Source organism: Podarcis liolepis, assembly GCF_965112155.1.
Source record: "Podarcis liolepis genome assembly, chromosome: 5".
NCBI classification, from domain to species: Eukaryota; Metazoa; Chordata; class Lepidosauria; order Squamata; family Lacertidae; genus Podarcis; species Podarcis liolepis.
Genome location: NC_139556.1, coordinates 2991132 through 3007579, shown reverse-complemented (window position 1 = coordinate 3007579; position 16448 = coordinate 2991132). Strand labels below are relative to the sequence as shown.

At 43.8% G+C, this 16448-nt stretch overlaps 1 protein-coding gene across 4 annotated transcripts in view; it reads right to left on the bottom strand.

The window, feature by feature from the left end:
- Positions 1-16448, bottom strand: part of WNT7B (Wnt family member 7B) — a 131329-nt gene that overhangs the window by 27520 nt on the left and 87361 nt on the right. For all 4 annotated transcript variants that reach the window (XM_083503528.1, XM_083503530.1, XM_083503531.1 and 1 more), the window contains exon 2: positions 10105-10331. In XM_083503528.1, the coding sequence (XP_083359654.1) occupies positions 10105-10331 (227 nt within the window). The remainder of the gene's footprint in view (positions 1-10104; positions 10332-16448) is intronic.

Genomic DNA, 16448 nt, shown 5'->3' with positions numbered 1-16448 from the left:
ACCAAACTGGGAGGGGTGGCTAACACCCCAGAGGACAGGATCACACTTCAAAACGACCTTGACAGATTAGAGAACTGGGCAAAAACAAACAAGATGAATTTTAACAGGGAGAAATGTAAAGTATTGCACTTGGGCAAAAAAAAATGAGAGGCACAAATACAAGATGGGTGACACCTGGCTTGAGAGCAGTACAAGTGAAAAGGATCTAGGAGTCTTGGTTGACCATAAACTTGATATGAGCCAACAGTGTGACGCGGCAGCTAAAAAAGCCAATGCAATTCTGGGCTGCATCAATAGGAGTATAGCATCTAGATCAATGGAAGTAATAGTGCCACTGTATTCTGCTCTGGTCAGACCTCACCTGGAGTACTGTGTCCAGTTCTGGGCACCACAATTCAAGAAGGACACTGACAAACTGGAACGTGTCCAGAGGAGGGCAACCAAAATGGTCAAAGGTCTGGAAACGATGCCTTATGAGGAACGGCTAAGGGAGCTGGGCATGTTTAGCCTGGAGAAGAGGAGGTTAAGGGGTGATATGATAGCCATGTTCAAATATATAAAAGGATGTCACATAGAGGGAGAAAGGTTGTTTTCTGCTGCTCCAGAGAAGCGGACACGGAGCAATGGATCCAAGCTACAAGAAAGAAGATTCCACCTAAACATTAGGAAGAACTTCCTGACAGTAAGAGCTGTTTGACAGTGGAATTTGCTGCCAAGGAGTGTGGTGGAGTCTCCTACTTTGGAGGTCTTTAAGCAGAGGCTTGACAACCATATGTCAGGAGTGCTCTGATGGTGTTTCCTGCTTGGCAGGGGGTTGGACTCGATGGCCCTTGTGGTCTCTTCCAACTCTATGATTCTATGATTCTATGATCATTGGGGCCACAACAGAATGGAAGGGCTATTATTTAAAGAGGGGGTTGCACATTGAATGTAATCACACCTAGAATCATAGAATCATAGAGTTGGAAGAGACCACAAGGAAGGGCCATCGAGTCCAACCCCCTGCCAAGCAGGAAACACCATCAGAGCACTCCTGACATATGGTTGTCAAGCCTCTGCTTAAAGACCTCCAAAGAAGGAACTGCATCCAAGAGTATTAAAAGAACTGGCAGATGTGACCTTTAACATAACAACTGCTTAGGGTATAAAACTGATAGGTGAAGGCTCCGCTACACACAAGAAAGTTTGTAGGATGTAACACACTTTCTTAGACTGCCTGGTGCAGATCCCCAAGATTAATATAAAAAACCTCTGGGGTTATTTTGCTGGAAGTCTCCTTGCTGATTCCATGTGGTGCAAGGGAATCGTTTTTATCCAGAGAGTTATGAAAATAATAATTTGAAGTGCTTGGCCTTTAGGCCCCACCCCTTTAAAAACATTCATATTTCAAAATGCGTTTAGGGTGGGGATGAGTTTATTTTTAGCTGCAAACTTGCAGTATAGCTGTCTGTCATATAAACATTTCTTGGCTTGACTGCCATAATACATGACGCAAACTAAAGTAAATGTACAGTCCTTGTATGTTTTTGTATAACAAAATGATTTATTTTTCAAAAGACTGCCCAAATGCTCATATACATAATAACAAAAAACCAAAAAGTGTGCTATTTTACAAAATCCCTGTATTTGGGGTACATTTGTGTTGCATGGGGGGGGGGTTTCTTTCAAACTTTGGAAATGCCATCCAGTGTTTTTTTGTTAAAGAACATGTGGTTTACTAAAAAGAATGTATGTTAAGGAAGAGAGAAGAAAAGGAAGGATGCAACACATGTAACAGTGAATTTTAATTCTATGTTTAGCATTTGCCACTCGATGTAAAGAACCAGACTAGATGACCAACCCTATCATCTATAATTGTAGGGAAGGGATTTCAGCAGCACAGGAACCACAAGCAAATGCTTGAGCATTTTGAAAAGCAAATAGAACCTGCTAAAAGTGTATGTTTTGATTTATTTAATGTACAGCAATGTTTCTGTTTTGTGTGTGTGTGTGTGATTGTAAGCTCATTGCTTCTGGGACTAGTCATTTAGGCTGCAATTCTACACACTCCGTGGGACTTAACTGCAAGTAAACATGCAAAGGGCTGGGCTGTTAACTTGTTACTGTGCAAAGCACCATAAAAACTGTGGAGCTATAAATAAACAACAATAGTAGTAGTAATAAAAATAATAAGGCACTAGGCATCCAGACTTTCAGGTCTATAGATAGGCTGTGAAGAAATCAGGATTTCACTTGTTTTGCTCAGCTGGCTCTTGCAGCTTCGATTCATGTCAGAACACAGTAAAGTGCTGAAGGCAAACATTTTTCATCTTCTAGAGTTCAGAAGAGAGTTTGGCATAATTAGCTGCAAAAGGGCTGAACAAGGTATTTGAGGAAATCTGACAACTATCTGGCATGTGTCTAACTAGACTAAAGAGGAGGGTTTTGTTTTAGCTCTTATACTGCACAATAGAAACCTCACAATGTTATTGGATCCAGGGATTTATTAAGTAAGTCATATGTCTAGACCAGCCTTCTCCACCTTGGTGACCTCCCATCAACCTGAGTGACATGGGCTGATGAAAGCTGAAGCCCCAAACATCTGGAGGGCACTAGGTTGGTGAAGGCGGATTTAGGCTGTTGCCTTTCAAGGCCCTTTAAACAAAATTGCAATGGTTTAAAAAGCTAAGTACAGAACTAAAAATGTTTTGCTGAACTTAAAATGGTAAGATATTTAACACTTGCAACTGAATCTAAAGTGCTTCAGACAGCATTCCTTTGCCTACTCAGAAGTAAGTAAGCCTACTTCAGTAAGTACTGAAGTGTTAGTCTAGTTGTTATTGCTTTGCTTGCTTTTGAATTTGTCAGGTATCAAACATGAAACCTTATATAAATGGTCCAATGCTAAAAACCATTGCATGCCAATCAGATGCTATCAGTTACTCTGTAGCATTGTATATGTCAGCTATCAATTACAGTAATAAATGAAATACTATTGCATATTCAACATCATCAAAACTTGAAATTAAATCTCATGTAATACCAAATGCAGATATCAATCTATGACAGAATATTCAGTGACGTGCCTGCATGGATATAGTGTTTGACTATAACAAGGGACACCTGAGTTAAATAAGACCCCCACTTATTTATGAAATTCATTAGCTAAGCATAAACTAGTCAGAAACTCTCAACCTAATGTACACTGCATAGTAATTTTGAGAGCACTGCCCATAAGGTAAAAATGTGGCCAATTATAGATGATTTTATTTAATAATAATTAAGAAGAGAATTCCAGGTAGAATTTTTAGAATTCTATTTATTTTATCTTGGGCCCTTTCACGGTGGGGTGAGGCTTATCTTGTAGAATCACATTAGATTTGGTGTGTTTGTATTTCTGGTACTCTCTACTTAATTCACGACACACACATATTTACCATTTGCATTTGCTTGACCAACATTTGAATCTCCACCATCCACAAGTGTGCCAACTCTAGGGGGCCATTTTGTCACCACCCCCATCAATCTCTGTTGGAAAGGGGCCAGGACCCCCTGAATGCTGAGGGAGCCTGGTGTGCACCTTATGCATGCAATGTCACACACATCACACATTGTGTGTCCCAGCTTCAATGGCCAACTCCAGTGCTTGGCCTTCTCCAGAAGACGAGACGCCACTCACACATCATACATGTGACATCACACACACACAATGTGTGCCACCCTCCAACCAGGCACCTCTGACCATCCAATACTACTGGTTATAGCTTGAAGGAAGGAATTCTTCTTGGTGTGTCTCACAGCACAATCTGAACTATGTCTACTCAGAAGTAAGTCCTAATGAAAGGGGAGGGGGTTACTTCCAGGTAAGCAGAGTTACAACTGTGGCCTTAAGATATGCATATAACAAACTGGAACCTTGAGCTTCTCATTATCTATCATCTTTTGCTTTCTTAGCAGTAACAATACCCTCCCACTTCTTATCTCACCAGAGCCAAGATAATCTCTAGATAGGCTTCTCTTTTCTCCATAAGAAACCTTGTTGTTGGTTTTTCCCTGCTTCCAGGCTGCCTGATGATAAAGCTGGAATTCCACAGCATGTATTGCTTTCTGCTGATTTATTGCTTCAAGGACAGCTAAACAGCAGCAGCACTTTGCAGTTCTTTCCGATGGTGCCTCTTAGCATTGCCCCAGTTTACTGGCTCCCCGGGCCTGATGTCATGTGGCTGAAATAATTCCAACAGCCATCCTTCCTGACACACATATTTGGATAATTGGTATCTTTAGACATAGTCTGACTTAGTGGCTCTTTCAGAAGCTGAAAATAGGCTCTATTGGTAAAAGATACATGCTTACATCCCAGTTTGTATTCATTTTAATGCCATGTAATGCCATTATAGTGTAAGCCCCACCCCCACCCCAGGTGTCCTTTTATTTTGCACTCTTGTTTTCCCTAACAGCATAAAGGACAGTTTGGGAAGGAGCATTTTTGTCAGGAACATGAGCTGAGGGAAAGCGTTAACTGCCTACCCAGGGTCTCATAAAATCAGAGAGCTGGAAGTGTGCTTATGAGCTAATCTAGTCCAAGGGTGGGCAGGCTTCAGTCTTTGGAGATCTACTTTGTTTTTGTTTTGTTACTGGATCCTTGAAACCCATTGACCAGAGCCTGGTGCATAGGATAGACATTTCAAATGAAATAATTTTGAGCCCAGGAATTTGTTTAGAGCACCAGAGCTGAACTGAGGTCACAATCCTGCCACACAAAAAGCCACTCCTGGTTAGCTTCTCCCCTGCCCACATTTCAATAACTTTGTTTGTTTGTTGCATGGTGTGTATGTCATTTTTATGTTATTATTGTTATACAGGAGACAGGTTGCTTTGTTTGTTTGTTTGTTTGTTTGTTTAATTTGTGTACCACCCTTTATCCGCAGATCTTGGGGCACTTCACAACATAAAAATGCTGTCAGAAATCCTTGCCAGTTTACTTCAAAGCACAAGAGTAAATTGTGATCTAGCTTCTGACCTCCACTGATCTAGTTCAAACTCAAGGATGCAACCACATCATCCTTGAGTCACGAACATGTGCTTAAATGCCTTCTGTAAAGGGGAAGCCACCAGTTCTCAAGGCAATTCTCTTTCACAGTTGACCAGTTCATGTTGTTAGAAGGTTCCTTTTCATGTTTAGTGAAGAACTGCTTCCCTGCAATTTCCATCCTTTGGCTCTAGTCCTGCCCTCTGGAGCAACAATGAAGAAATCTGTTCAACCATTTGCATGAAATGCCCACCAGGCTTTTGAAGACATTGTCATGGGCTCTCCTTAATCTTCTACTCTCTAGGATAAAGATAACCAGCCATTTGATCTGGACAGACCTTTCCCAGTTATTGCCCAAAATTTAGAGATCCAATAATTTCCATTGTCTTCTCTATTTCAGCCTTGATACTGACCATCTGCTTTGACTTGACCTAAAGATGCCACAGATTGGAGAGGGGACTCTGTATGTCTAAAGCGTGTGCTCTGTGGCTGAACCCTGCCTCTTCTCCTTGCAGCACAGGCACAAACATGTCTGAAGAGCTTCTCTATCTGGTACATGAATTAGACATGTTGAGTTTCCTGAGGCTCAGAGCCTGATGCAAAGAGGGGCAGCACAGTAGAACTCAAGGGTGGCATCTGGTGGGAGGAGAGTGCAGAGCTTGCCATCATCTGACGACTTCTCTTTAAAGCAGCATTACTGACCTCTTTTCTGCCTTCAAAAGGAAAACCCTCCAAGTGTCCCAATTTTCCAGAAATAGTTTCAGAATTACAGAAGCCATCTCGGTTTCTGATTTGATCCTGGAATGTCCCTGTTTCCATTTTTCCTTCCCTCCACTTCTCAGAGAACAATTAAAAGTGATGGAGGGATCAGATGCGTCCCCCCCCTCCCCACCATCCTGTCCTTTTTGGAAAGAAGAGACTTTGCTGTGTAGGTGTGGGGGCACAAATGGAGTCCTGTTTATACTGCAAAAAGGTACATGCATCAAATGAAAGGATATAGTGAAGCTGTCATCACTATTCTGGCAGCCCTTCTTATAATTTTGAAGGGAAATGTCACCAACACTTTAAATTATTTAACTGCAATGCATCAACAGCCAGCAATTTTTCAAGGAAATGCATGGAGTGTTTATTCCTTTATGGTGGCCTTACACTGCAGTACTAAGCATTTTTACTCAGAAGTAACTAAGAATTCACTCAGTTTACTCTTTGGTATGTTCCTGCTCATTTTCACAGTTTCTGTCGTTGTTGCTGCTGCTGCTGCCCACCTTTTCCCCTGACTCAAGCCAGCTTACCTCTGAAAATTTATTTAATTTCATTTATCTGTGGAAGGTGTTGTACACGATCCCTTCCCTCACACATTTTTTCTTTACAACAATCCTGTGAGGAAGGTTCGGTGGAGAGGTTGCAATTGGCTCAAGGTGACAGATGTACCATACATGATGTCTATGTGTGCAGCAAGATCAACCGCGGGAAAAGCTTCCTGGTGTAGAATAGGACACCCTTATTTTCATCTGAGAAATGTTGGAGGGTATGAAAATATATTTATATGCCTGGTCCTTGTGTGCTTCAACCTACCTCTTTCTCACTGGGGCCAAATTAGACTTGAAGACACGAGATCCATGACCAACTTTGTGCATGAAATTCATAGCATGGTACTGTGTGTCAACCTCCCCTCCCCCACATAGCATTTTCCCTGTGAAAAATGTCCCCCTTCTTAAAGTTCCTATTTGCTTTCATGGAAAGCTTTGCATCAGGGAGCAACCTGTGTGCCTTCAAGGGCCAGGTGCAGTGATGAGAGGCTGTATGGGGGCTGCTTGCTGCGGGGGGGGGGGGCAGTGAGTGGAGCCATTCTCACTCACACACTCGCTTACTCACTCACTCATTCTCTTTCGTGGACCACCCTTCCCCATATGAACCTTCTTGCCACCTGGGGCTCTTCTCTGCATGGCCTCCTCTGTCGTTGCCCCTCAGGGTTCCCTGCCGTGCACCAAATCTGTCATTGTTTTGGCACACTTTTGTTTTTTGAGATGTTTGGGCAGCACCAACAATATGGCTGTATTGGCAAATCTGCTTTTAATATGTTAGTGGGATTTTATTTTATTTTATTTTATTTTATTTTATTTTATTTTATTTTATTTTATTTTATTTTATTTTATTTTATTTTATTTTACTTGGTGGTAAATTGCTTTAAGCCTTCTTTAGTGCTTATGTCCACATCTGTTACATACCCCCTTCCAGGTGTGAGTTGCCCACCTGTGCCTTACATGGATTACGACTATAATTCGCACGTTTATGTGATGGTGCCACCTTCATGCGATAGGCATACACAAATCAGCCTGTAACAAACATCATCCCTCCTTTCTGATGAGGTAAAGTTTAGCACTCCTCTGCACTGTGTTTAAAATTCTCTAATTTCTTCTCTTTATTATCTTCCAGATTATTTTGAGCTTCCATTCTTCATATCTCACTCCCACACCCCATACCCCCAATTACTCGAGTAAAAACAAATATATCAATATAGATTTTCCCATAATAAATATACAGATGTTTTATAATAAACATACCATCAACCTGACATTAACAGTAACCAAATAGTTAAATAACAGTGCCAATAATATGACAAAATGACAGTATGAGAAAAAATAACAAAAACCCCCGAATAAAAGTAATAATAAGAAGAAGAGTGTTTCACATTAACCAAAAAGCGGTCTGAATTGGTTCAGGATTTCTTTCTGACTCTAATAATTTGAACCATATCACAAGGATACTGGAAATGCTGTCATTGCATCCTGGGTGTATTCTGTGGTGCATAGAAAAAGTTCAGAATGCTGTATTCAGTACTGAATTCAGCATCCATAAAATCTTAGGTTTTTTTAATATATAAAAAGCTAGTTTCTGACCTAATGGATGTGAAGCTAGATTTGAAGGGCCAGAACTAGACATTACTCAAGTTGCCTGGAAACCACCAAAACAACAGACTCACGCCTCCATTTCTTTTCTGAAACGCATGATGCCGTGCCACCCTCTTTCTCTGAGCTTAGTTCACTTTGTGGGCTGCTGATTATGGAGACAGGGAAGGGAAGAGTGTGGGGAACAAACATGTGGCCTGAATGGTTGGTGGTGTTGTGTTGTTTTTTATTACATGCTGCTTGTGGAGGGTGTGGGAGAGGAGACCTGGAGTTGCTATCCAAAACATATGAGCGATGCTGACTGTAACCTCAAAGGCAAAGGGGGCAGCATCTCATTGTCCTGTCCCAAAATTAGAAAAATATATATGAAAATAATAAAATACGCCACACACATTTACGTAAAATGGGGGAGCACATTTGTTGAGTGCATAATTTGCATGGTTCGCAGAATTCAGATTTCCTTGACACAAAGCTTGGTTTGCCTGTATGCAGAATTTTAATTCCTTTATTGGCATTTACCAAGCTCTGATTATGGGTTCATCAAAGCTCCACATGGTCTTTGGTGGAGGTCTTTGCCAGAGACTGAAGCTGGGGCTTCCTGCATGCAGCTGATGTCCATTGCCACTAAACCATGGTCACTATGCTGCTGGCTTCCCAGATGATAAATAGACTTAAGGTAGCAGTGGCTAATGCTTTTTGACCAAGGGACTATAGTCAACCTTGGCCAACACTCTGAGGCCCACAAGACCACACACACACACACACACACACACACCACACAGAGAGAGTACACCCAGGCAGACATATATGAGCACACAGCCCCACTTCCTCAGCTGAGCTGTGGCGATCATTGCACCCTGTTCACCCAAGTAATTTGGGAGGGGTGGTGGTTTGCATCCCCATCAGTGCACTGGGTTCTGCCCAGCCCAACACTGTGTTGACTTTCTTTTTCTTTTCTTTTCCACTTCTGCCAAAATCTGTGGGGTCTTGGGGAAAGCAGGAAAAAAATGCTTGTGGGGCAGAGATTAGGCCCCCAAACTAAGAGTTATCACCCCTGACTTAAAGCAGTCTGTTATCACAGGAGCAGATCAGAGTCTAGCCCTTAAATTATTCAATCAGTTTTTTAATCATAAATTACTGAAAATCTGCAGATCCAACATTCCACTGAAGGTGTTCAAGGGTCCCCTTTCCCCAGCTATTATTCTTCTTGTGGTTTCTTACCCCTCTACTTAACCTTCTGCTTTGGCTTCAGATGAACCTACAATCCCAAAGCAAAACACAGCTGAAATGGCCATGTTTAGTCTGAGTTTGGTTTAAACCATAAAAAGCCACCAAGCGCCACATCAATCAGAGTCAGACATTTTTGGGAGTTCCCCAGGTTCACTGAACAAGTTCACGAACTTGGTGAATATTTTGGTTAATGTAGTTCAGGGATGGGAAAAAAGCCCAATTCTTACCAGAGATACAATTGACAGTTGTTCACCCTGAAACTTTGAATGTGAAGACCAGCATCTTCCAGCAAACACAGTCATTTTCCATACTAGTACAATATTAGGTCCATGTTCACATGCTACCAGCACATTACCAACACACACAAAAAAGAAGAAAACCCTTCCCCATAATTGGCTCCAATATGGAACCCAAAATTTGCTTCAAATTCATTTAAAAAAATGTCTGTGGCAGTTCTAAGGATGCAGTCCAGTCAGTTACCAGTTCCAATTTCAAAATGAGCCCAAGAGACTTGCAGATCACTACTAATATAGCATAGTGGAGGATGCAGGGCCAATTCACATGAACGAATATTTCTAATCTACATATGAATTGATGCCCTTTACACCAAAAGGAAGAATCTAGGATGCTAAGAGGGGGGAGCAGGCACTAGGGCTACACAGCACTGAAGAGCTTTCTGGGGTAAAGGGAAAATGCCTCACACAATTTAAAACAGGGTCACTAAGGTTCCACGTTGCACACGTGCAAGAGTTATGCCACTTGGTTTCATTAATCTGTGCCAATATATTGACATTTGACTTGCCACATTAACATGGAGAGAGAGAGAGAGAGAGAGAGAGAGAGAGAGAGAGAGAGAGAGATTATCTGATCTATTGAGGATGATAATTACATTTGGCATCTATTATATGCCTGTTAATATGTTTTTCCTCTTCAACATTACTTGAAGGAATCCCTTACCTACTCGAAGCTCTTGACCAAAGACTGTTTTCTCTCCCAGGGCTGAGCAGTTCCACCTGCCATATCGGAACTGGTACTGGCATTCATTGATCCCCATCTGGGCCCCTTCTCCGATCACTATGATGGCATCAGGACGGCTCTGGCAGATTGCTCGCTGCCGAGGGGCCAAGCCTGGGATTTTGTTGCAGATTATGTTTGCTCCTAAAGCCACCACAGATGACAAAGCTCTAAAGGAAAGCAGAGAAGAAGCATTAGAGCTAATGGAAGCCATTAATTCCATTTCCTTGATAGCATAGCATGCTGGACAAGGCAACTGGCTAAGAGCAAAAGGGCTGGAAGGGAGCTCCTATAATTACGCACACTTATCCCAACCTCTTTGGTCTGGCAGTGGGGCTGGAAACCTTGCATGACTTTCGGTAATGCCTAGTTTTGCTTGGGCCAGAGTTACCACATGTGCAATCTGTCTTACAAAACGTTGGCACTTCCAGCTTCTGCCTGTGATCATACGAGGCAATGAGGAGATGTGAGAAATAGATATTAAAAATCTGATTTGGATTTTTGGAAATTTTGCTAACTGAAGGGCAGATTAAGTTTAGTGGGCATTGGCTCCGCCTCACTGCAGAATGCTTTCAAACCAGTTCATCCCTTTCTAATTTTAAACCACAACATAAAAAGTAGGGGATGACTTTATTCAACCAACATTCACGCTCATTATTATAAACACGAGGTGATGAATGATTAATAGGAGCTTGCGAGCACAAATTTCAGAGTCAGGTTTTTCAGACCTGGAAAACGGTCTGGAACTTTTCACAGAAGTGTCTCAAACGTTTAGACAGAGTAAAAGAAACATTTTCAATAACTGCAGCAGACACGCTTGCAATTTTCATTAAAGTTTTTGTCTTCTGCAGTATGCTATCTCAGTGATAAACAGCTTTGAGGCTGCAACGCCCTTAGCAAAGGGGAGCTGACCCCTGCTGGAAACAGGTTGTGCTTCAAAATGAACCAGGAGGACTAAGCTATGGCTTTAACACCAGAGCAAGAGATTGTACTGCTTTATTTATTCTTTTAAAAACTTATACAGTGGTGCCTCGCAAGATGAAATTAATTCGTTCCGCGAGTTTTTTTGTCTAGCGAATTTTTCGTCTTGCGAAGCACGGTGTCGGAAAAGTTTTGGAAAAGCTTCAAAAATCGCCAAAAACCTCAAAAAAGGCTACCACACCGCGTTCTATCAGTTGCTCCTCGAAGTCAAGTCACAACTGTATTAAGGGTGTTAAGAAAAAGGAAACAAACTTGCAAAAAACGCAAGACGTTTTCATCTTGCGAAGCAAGCCCATAGGGAAATTCGTCTTGCGAAGCAGCTCAAAACCCGCAAAACCCTTTCGTCTAGCGAGATTTTCATCTTGCGGGGCACCACTGTATACTGCTTTTCACTTATCTCAAAGCAGTTCGCAATGTACATGAAACCATTACAATAAATAACAGAACATCCATATAGTCATATAATTTCAAGAACTAAAGCAACCAGAATCAATAAAGTACTCAATAGTCAAGAAATGCTGTAGAAAACTAAAAGGCCTTTAATTGTCTGTGAAAGCCCCTCATAGTCAGTGGTCACCAGATCTCCATAGGGAGTTCATTCCATAAAATGCAACATCTGCACTGCAATACATAGGCAGCCCCTAGGAGCCTCGCAGTGGTTTCCATTCTAATATCCAGAGCTGAAGATCAAACAGCACCACAGTGTTGGAGAGGAAGCTTGAATAGTAGGGGTGGTATTCAACTAAGTTTTACTCAGAGTTGACCCATTGAAACTAATGGGGATCTGATGACTTCTCATCCATTACAGAGTGGTACAACAGATGTTGTTGGCTAAACTAACAAATTTGAGAGAACAGAACATCAGACAGGACAACTTTTTGTTTAGATGGAATGTCTTTATTCAACATTATATTAGATAAGGTTTTTCACTAGATGTGAGTCATGGGTACTCTCACTGCCCACAGCATTCATGGCACCAGTCCTGCAAGCCCACCGTCCATTAACTACATGCAGCAAATAAAAGAAGAGAAAAAGCTTGCAGCAGAGACTGAAACACAATACAATATATGTAATGCCATTTCCAAGGTTGTGCTTTAGAGCAGTGTTTCCCAACCGGTGTTCCGCGGCACACTAGTGTGCCGCGAGACGTTGCCTGGTGTGCCGTGGGAGGGAGGCAGGCGAGTCGGGCGGCGAGAGGCGGGGCGGCGGCGGCGAGGAGAGGCCGCCCAGCGCGGGGCTCTCGCCGTCTGCCTGCCTGGCTGCCTGCGTGGCGCTGACGTCACGAGGCTGTAACGTGCCCCACATAGGCACACGCGGGGCGGCGAGCGAGCTCCCTCCCACATCCCATCGCCGCTCGCTTCGGCCGGCCTACTGTGCTGTCGCAGGCGGAAGGCCTGCACATGCGCAAGGTTTTTGCGCCTTCGGGATTCCCTTCACGCCTTCCTCCTCCCGGGTCCTTGAGAGCGCGGGAAGCGGCAGCGCGAGACCGGCGTTGAGCCTGGTAGGTATTGCGCTTGCCAAGGCAGTCATTTGGGAAATGAAAACTTGCAAAGCAAGCAACCAGTTCAATCTGAAGTACGTGTATGCTTAATATCCTGTATCTGAAACCTGTTCTGCCCCCTCCCCCACACTTGGTGCCATTTTCATCTACACATGCAGCAGAGTAAGTTGACCCAGAATAGTACCAATTCAGATGGCAGATGGGAGAATGACAGTGCTGAATGCTTTCCCATGTGGAACAGTCCCTGCAAATAAAAACCTAGCATATTTGGAAGAGGGATGCTAGCCCAGTGGCGTAGCGTGGGTTGTCAGCACCCGGGGCAAGGCAAGTAATTTGCGCCCCCTAACCTGTGGATTTTGCACCCCCTAACCCGTGGAGCGCCCCCCCGATGTTGTGCCCGGTGTGGGGGCACAAGCGAGGCCCGCCTCCCGCGAAACTTCCAAGAGGTCGCCCTACGAAGCCCCTCCGGAACGCAGCCTGGAGACTAGAGCAACGAACGACGACCCCACCGGCCCAGGCAGGTGGCGGCTTCGACGGCGCTTTTCCCGCCCAGCGATGCCGACGCACCTTGAGGCTCCCCCGGGCGGCCACGTGGCCCTTGCCCGGCCCGGCGTGCTCCGCCGGCGGCGGCGGGCTACCGCTGCCTCCCGCTCCTCCGCCGCCCGCCTCCGCCTCGTCGGCGTCGTCGTCCTCCTCCACGTCGACTACCACGTCTTCCTCTTCGTCCTCCTCCTCCAGGGCGGCCGCCGAGCCCTCCCGCCAGGGCGGCCTCCACAAGTTGTCGAGCTTGGGCAATGGCTGCGCGGCTGACGGCGAGGCGCTAAGGCGCCGGCTCCCCAGGCTGGAGCGCTTGGCCAGGCGCCGCGCTTTCATGGCTGGCCGCGCCCAGCTTGCCTCAGCGCGGCGCGTGGGAAACAGAAGCAGTGGCGGAGACGACGACCCCCACCCCAACCAAGCCTCGATTGCTTGTCCCTTCCCTCTGGACTCGCGCCCCCCCAAATGTTGCGCCCGGTGCGGCCGGCACCCCTGGCACCCCCCACGCTACGCCACTGTGCTAGCCTAACCATTACCTTCTATATGCTGTTACTATTTTTTTTTTTTTTTTTTTTTACATAAGTAAAAAGTGACCTTTCCCCATCTGGCATGGTGGTGTGCCTCGAGATTTTTTTCATGAAACAAGTGTGCCTTTGCCCAAAAAAGGTTGGGAAACACTGCTTTAGAGCAAGGCATCCTTGACGGACACCTTAGCCAGGTAGAGACAAGGTGTGTGATGTGAACTTGAGGGATGTCTTATGCAACCTCTAAGCTTCCTTGTGCTTTGTGAAAAGTGAAAATGGGAGCGTTTTAATTAGTGGAGTCCTTAGCCAGTCTGGGAGCCCTTGTATATTGGTACAGTGAACGGTGCAAATGCAAATGTTGAAATGTTATAGGGAATAACCATATCTATTTTGAAGTTCCTTTTCCCAGTAGCAGTTTTAGGCATTAAAGAAATGCAAACAGAATATTAACATGCTCATTGTTACACTGGATTCTGGAATTCTTGGGCCTGTTAAGGATTCAAATTGATCAGGCCTGGTCCTGGCACTTGCTGTGACCTGCAGACTGGCTTAATTGTTTTCATGCTGTTGCTCTATTGCTGGTTTTATTAATTGTGCTGCTTTTAATTTTTGTTATGTTGCATATATTATTGTACTTTGTGTATTGTTGGAAACCACTCCAGGATGGCATTCTCATGATGAAGCATTGTCTATGAATTGGAGGAGTGAAGAGATCCTCTATTTCCACAGATGCTTCTTGCTGGAGGTCCTGGCTTCCATTCGTTCACAACAGTCCATATGACCTAATCTCTGATCATTTGATCAGCTGATGCTCATCCATTCTTGCTTCAAACCCATCTTAGGGTCCACTAGGCTCTCTTTACTATCCTTGCTACTTTCACTATATAGGCGACCTAAGACATCAGTGACTGACCATACGCTTTTCAGGCAGAAGGTTGGGTCCCATCCCCAGCTCATATTCAAAATCCCTCCAGTTAAAAAGAATCTTCAGTAGCAGAAACATGCCTACCTGAGACCTCAGAGGACCAGATACTAGGCTAGACGGACCAATTATCTGTTTCAATTTAAGGCAGCTTCTTAGATTTTTCCTCCTTCCATAGCCATACATGCTTCTGTGTAGCATCACACTTACTGAGCCCGACAATCAGGCTGCTTCACACTGTGTATGCACATCTCTTGATGTCCCATAGCTGAATGTGTGAACTAGCTCCACTGAGAGAATTGTCTTTATTTATATCTATACCACCCTTCCAATAGCAGTCACTCAAAGTAGCTTACAAAAAGAATAATTTAAAAACAGAAGGAGTACATGAAGCAACATGAAACTTCCAGGGCTGGATCTACACATGGAACAGAATCAGGTAACAGAGGCTTGAGATGGTAGTCAAAATAAAAAATTCCTTCCAGTAGCACCTTAAAGACCAACTAAGTTAGTTCTTAGTAATACTAAGAACTAACTTAGTTGGTCTTTAAGGTGCTACTGGAAGGAATTTTTTATTTTGACTATGGCAGACCAGCACGGCTACCTATCTGTAATTGAGATGGTAGAACAGACTGTCCCACTCTGTACTGTGCATGGTGGGAGCAATTGCATTTTTACTGCTCCCCTACATAAAACAGACCAAAAAATCCTCCCCAGAAGTCAAAGTTTAGCATCTCAAGAGCAAAGGCCATAGGTCACTCTCCTCCCTGCTCTACAGGAAGGCTGTTTGTTTAACAAAAGGGAGACTTGAAAGAATATGATCACACACCTGTAGTCTGAAGTGGTGCAGACCATTCTACCAATGTTAAGTCTCTACTACCTGATTCTGCCCCATGTATAGAAGCCAGCTTACCTCCATGTTCTGCAATGGCTTATTCACATATAGAAGCCACCATTTGATGCTGCAGTCCATGAATGAATGAACTGAATGAAGGAATGCAGTGATGAATGTCCATGTATGACTGTTGTGCAGCATCTCTCACATCTGTACCTGAAATGGAACTGACATTCCCTGAAAAGTGCTATGGTCCTGGTGATGTAGGAAGTTTATAAGGCCATCCCTGTTTCTTGACAATAATATACTGATATTATAAAGCAGTAGCTTTATAGCAATTAAAGTACTTGTCATAACTGAGGAAATTTACACAAACTAGAGAGTTCATAGCAGTGGCTCTTGAACCCCCCCCCCCAGGGCTTCTATGATTCAGAGCTCAGGCTCTTAGCTACTTAACCAGATATAACATTTCCAGTTCTCACCTTTCTGGGTGATTTCAGTGATCAGAGGGAGAATAAATTTTGCACTTATTTTACAGGCAATCCAATCAAATTCCAAAGCATTACAGTCCCATACAAAGCATTATTGCAATGCCATTCTCAGTAACTAACATAATACAAAAATAATATTTGCTGATCAACTCACTTAATCATGAATGCCAACAGAGTATGCTTCATGATGGCTCATGTACAAAACCACAATGGAATGCAGAAATCCAGGCAAGGCATGGCTTTGAAGGTGCTGCTGTAGAGGAGGCAGCTGCCATTCAAAGAAGAAATTTGTGTATATAGAATAGGTACCTGTGGCTTTGCTCGATAATTCCATGTCCTATTTGCTCAAAATGCAAGCTTCACGCGCATCCTCACAAGGCAGCATGCAAGCACCTGTCCTTAGACAATAAATGCCCTTGGCTTCCACTTGGCTTGTCCTTTAAGCCTTAGGGGGTCTGGGCTCAGGGTGACCAAATGACCACCTGCTCCCATGCAAACC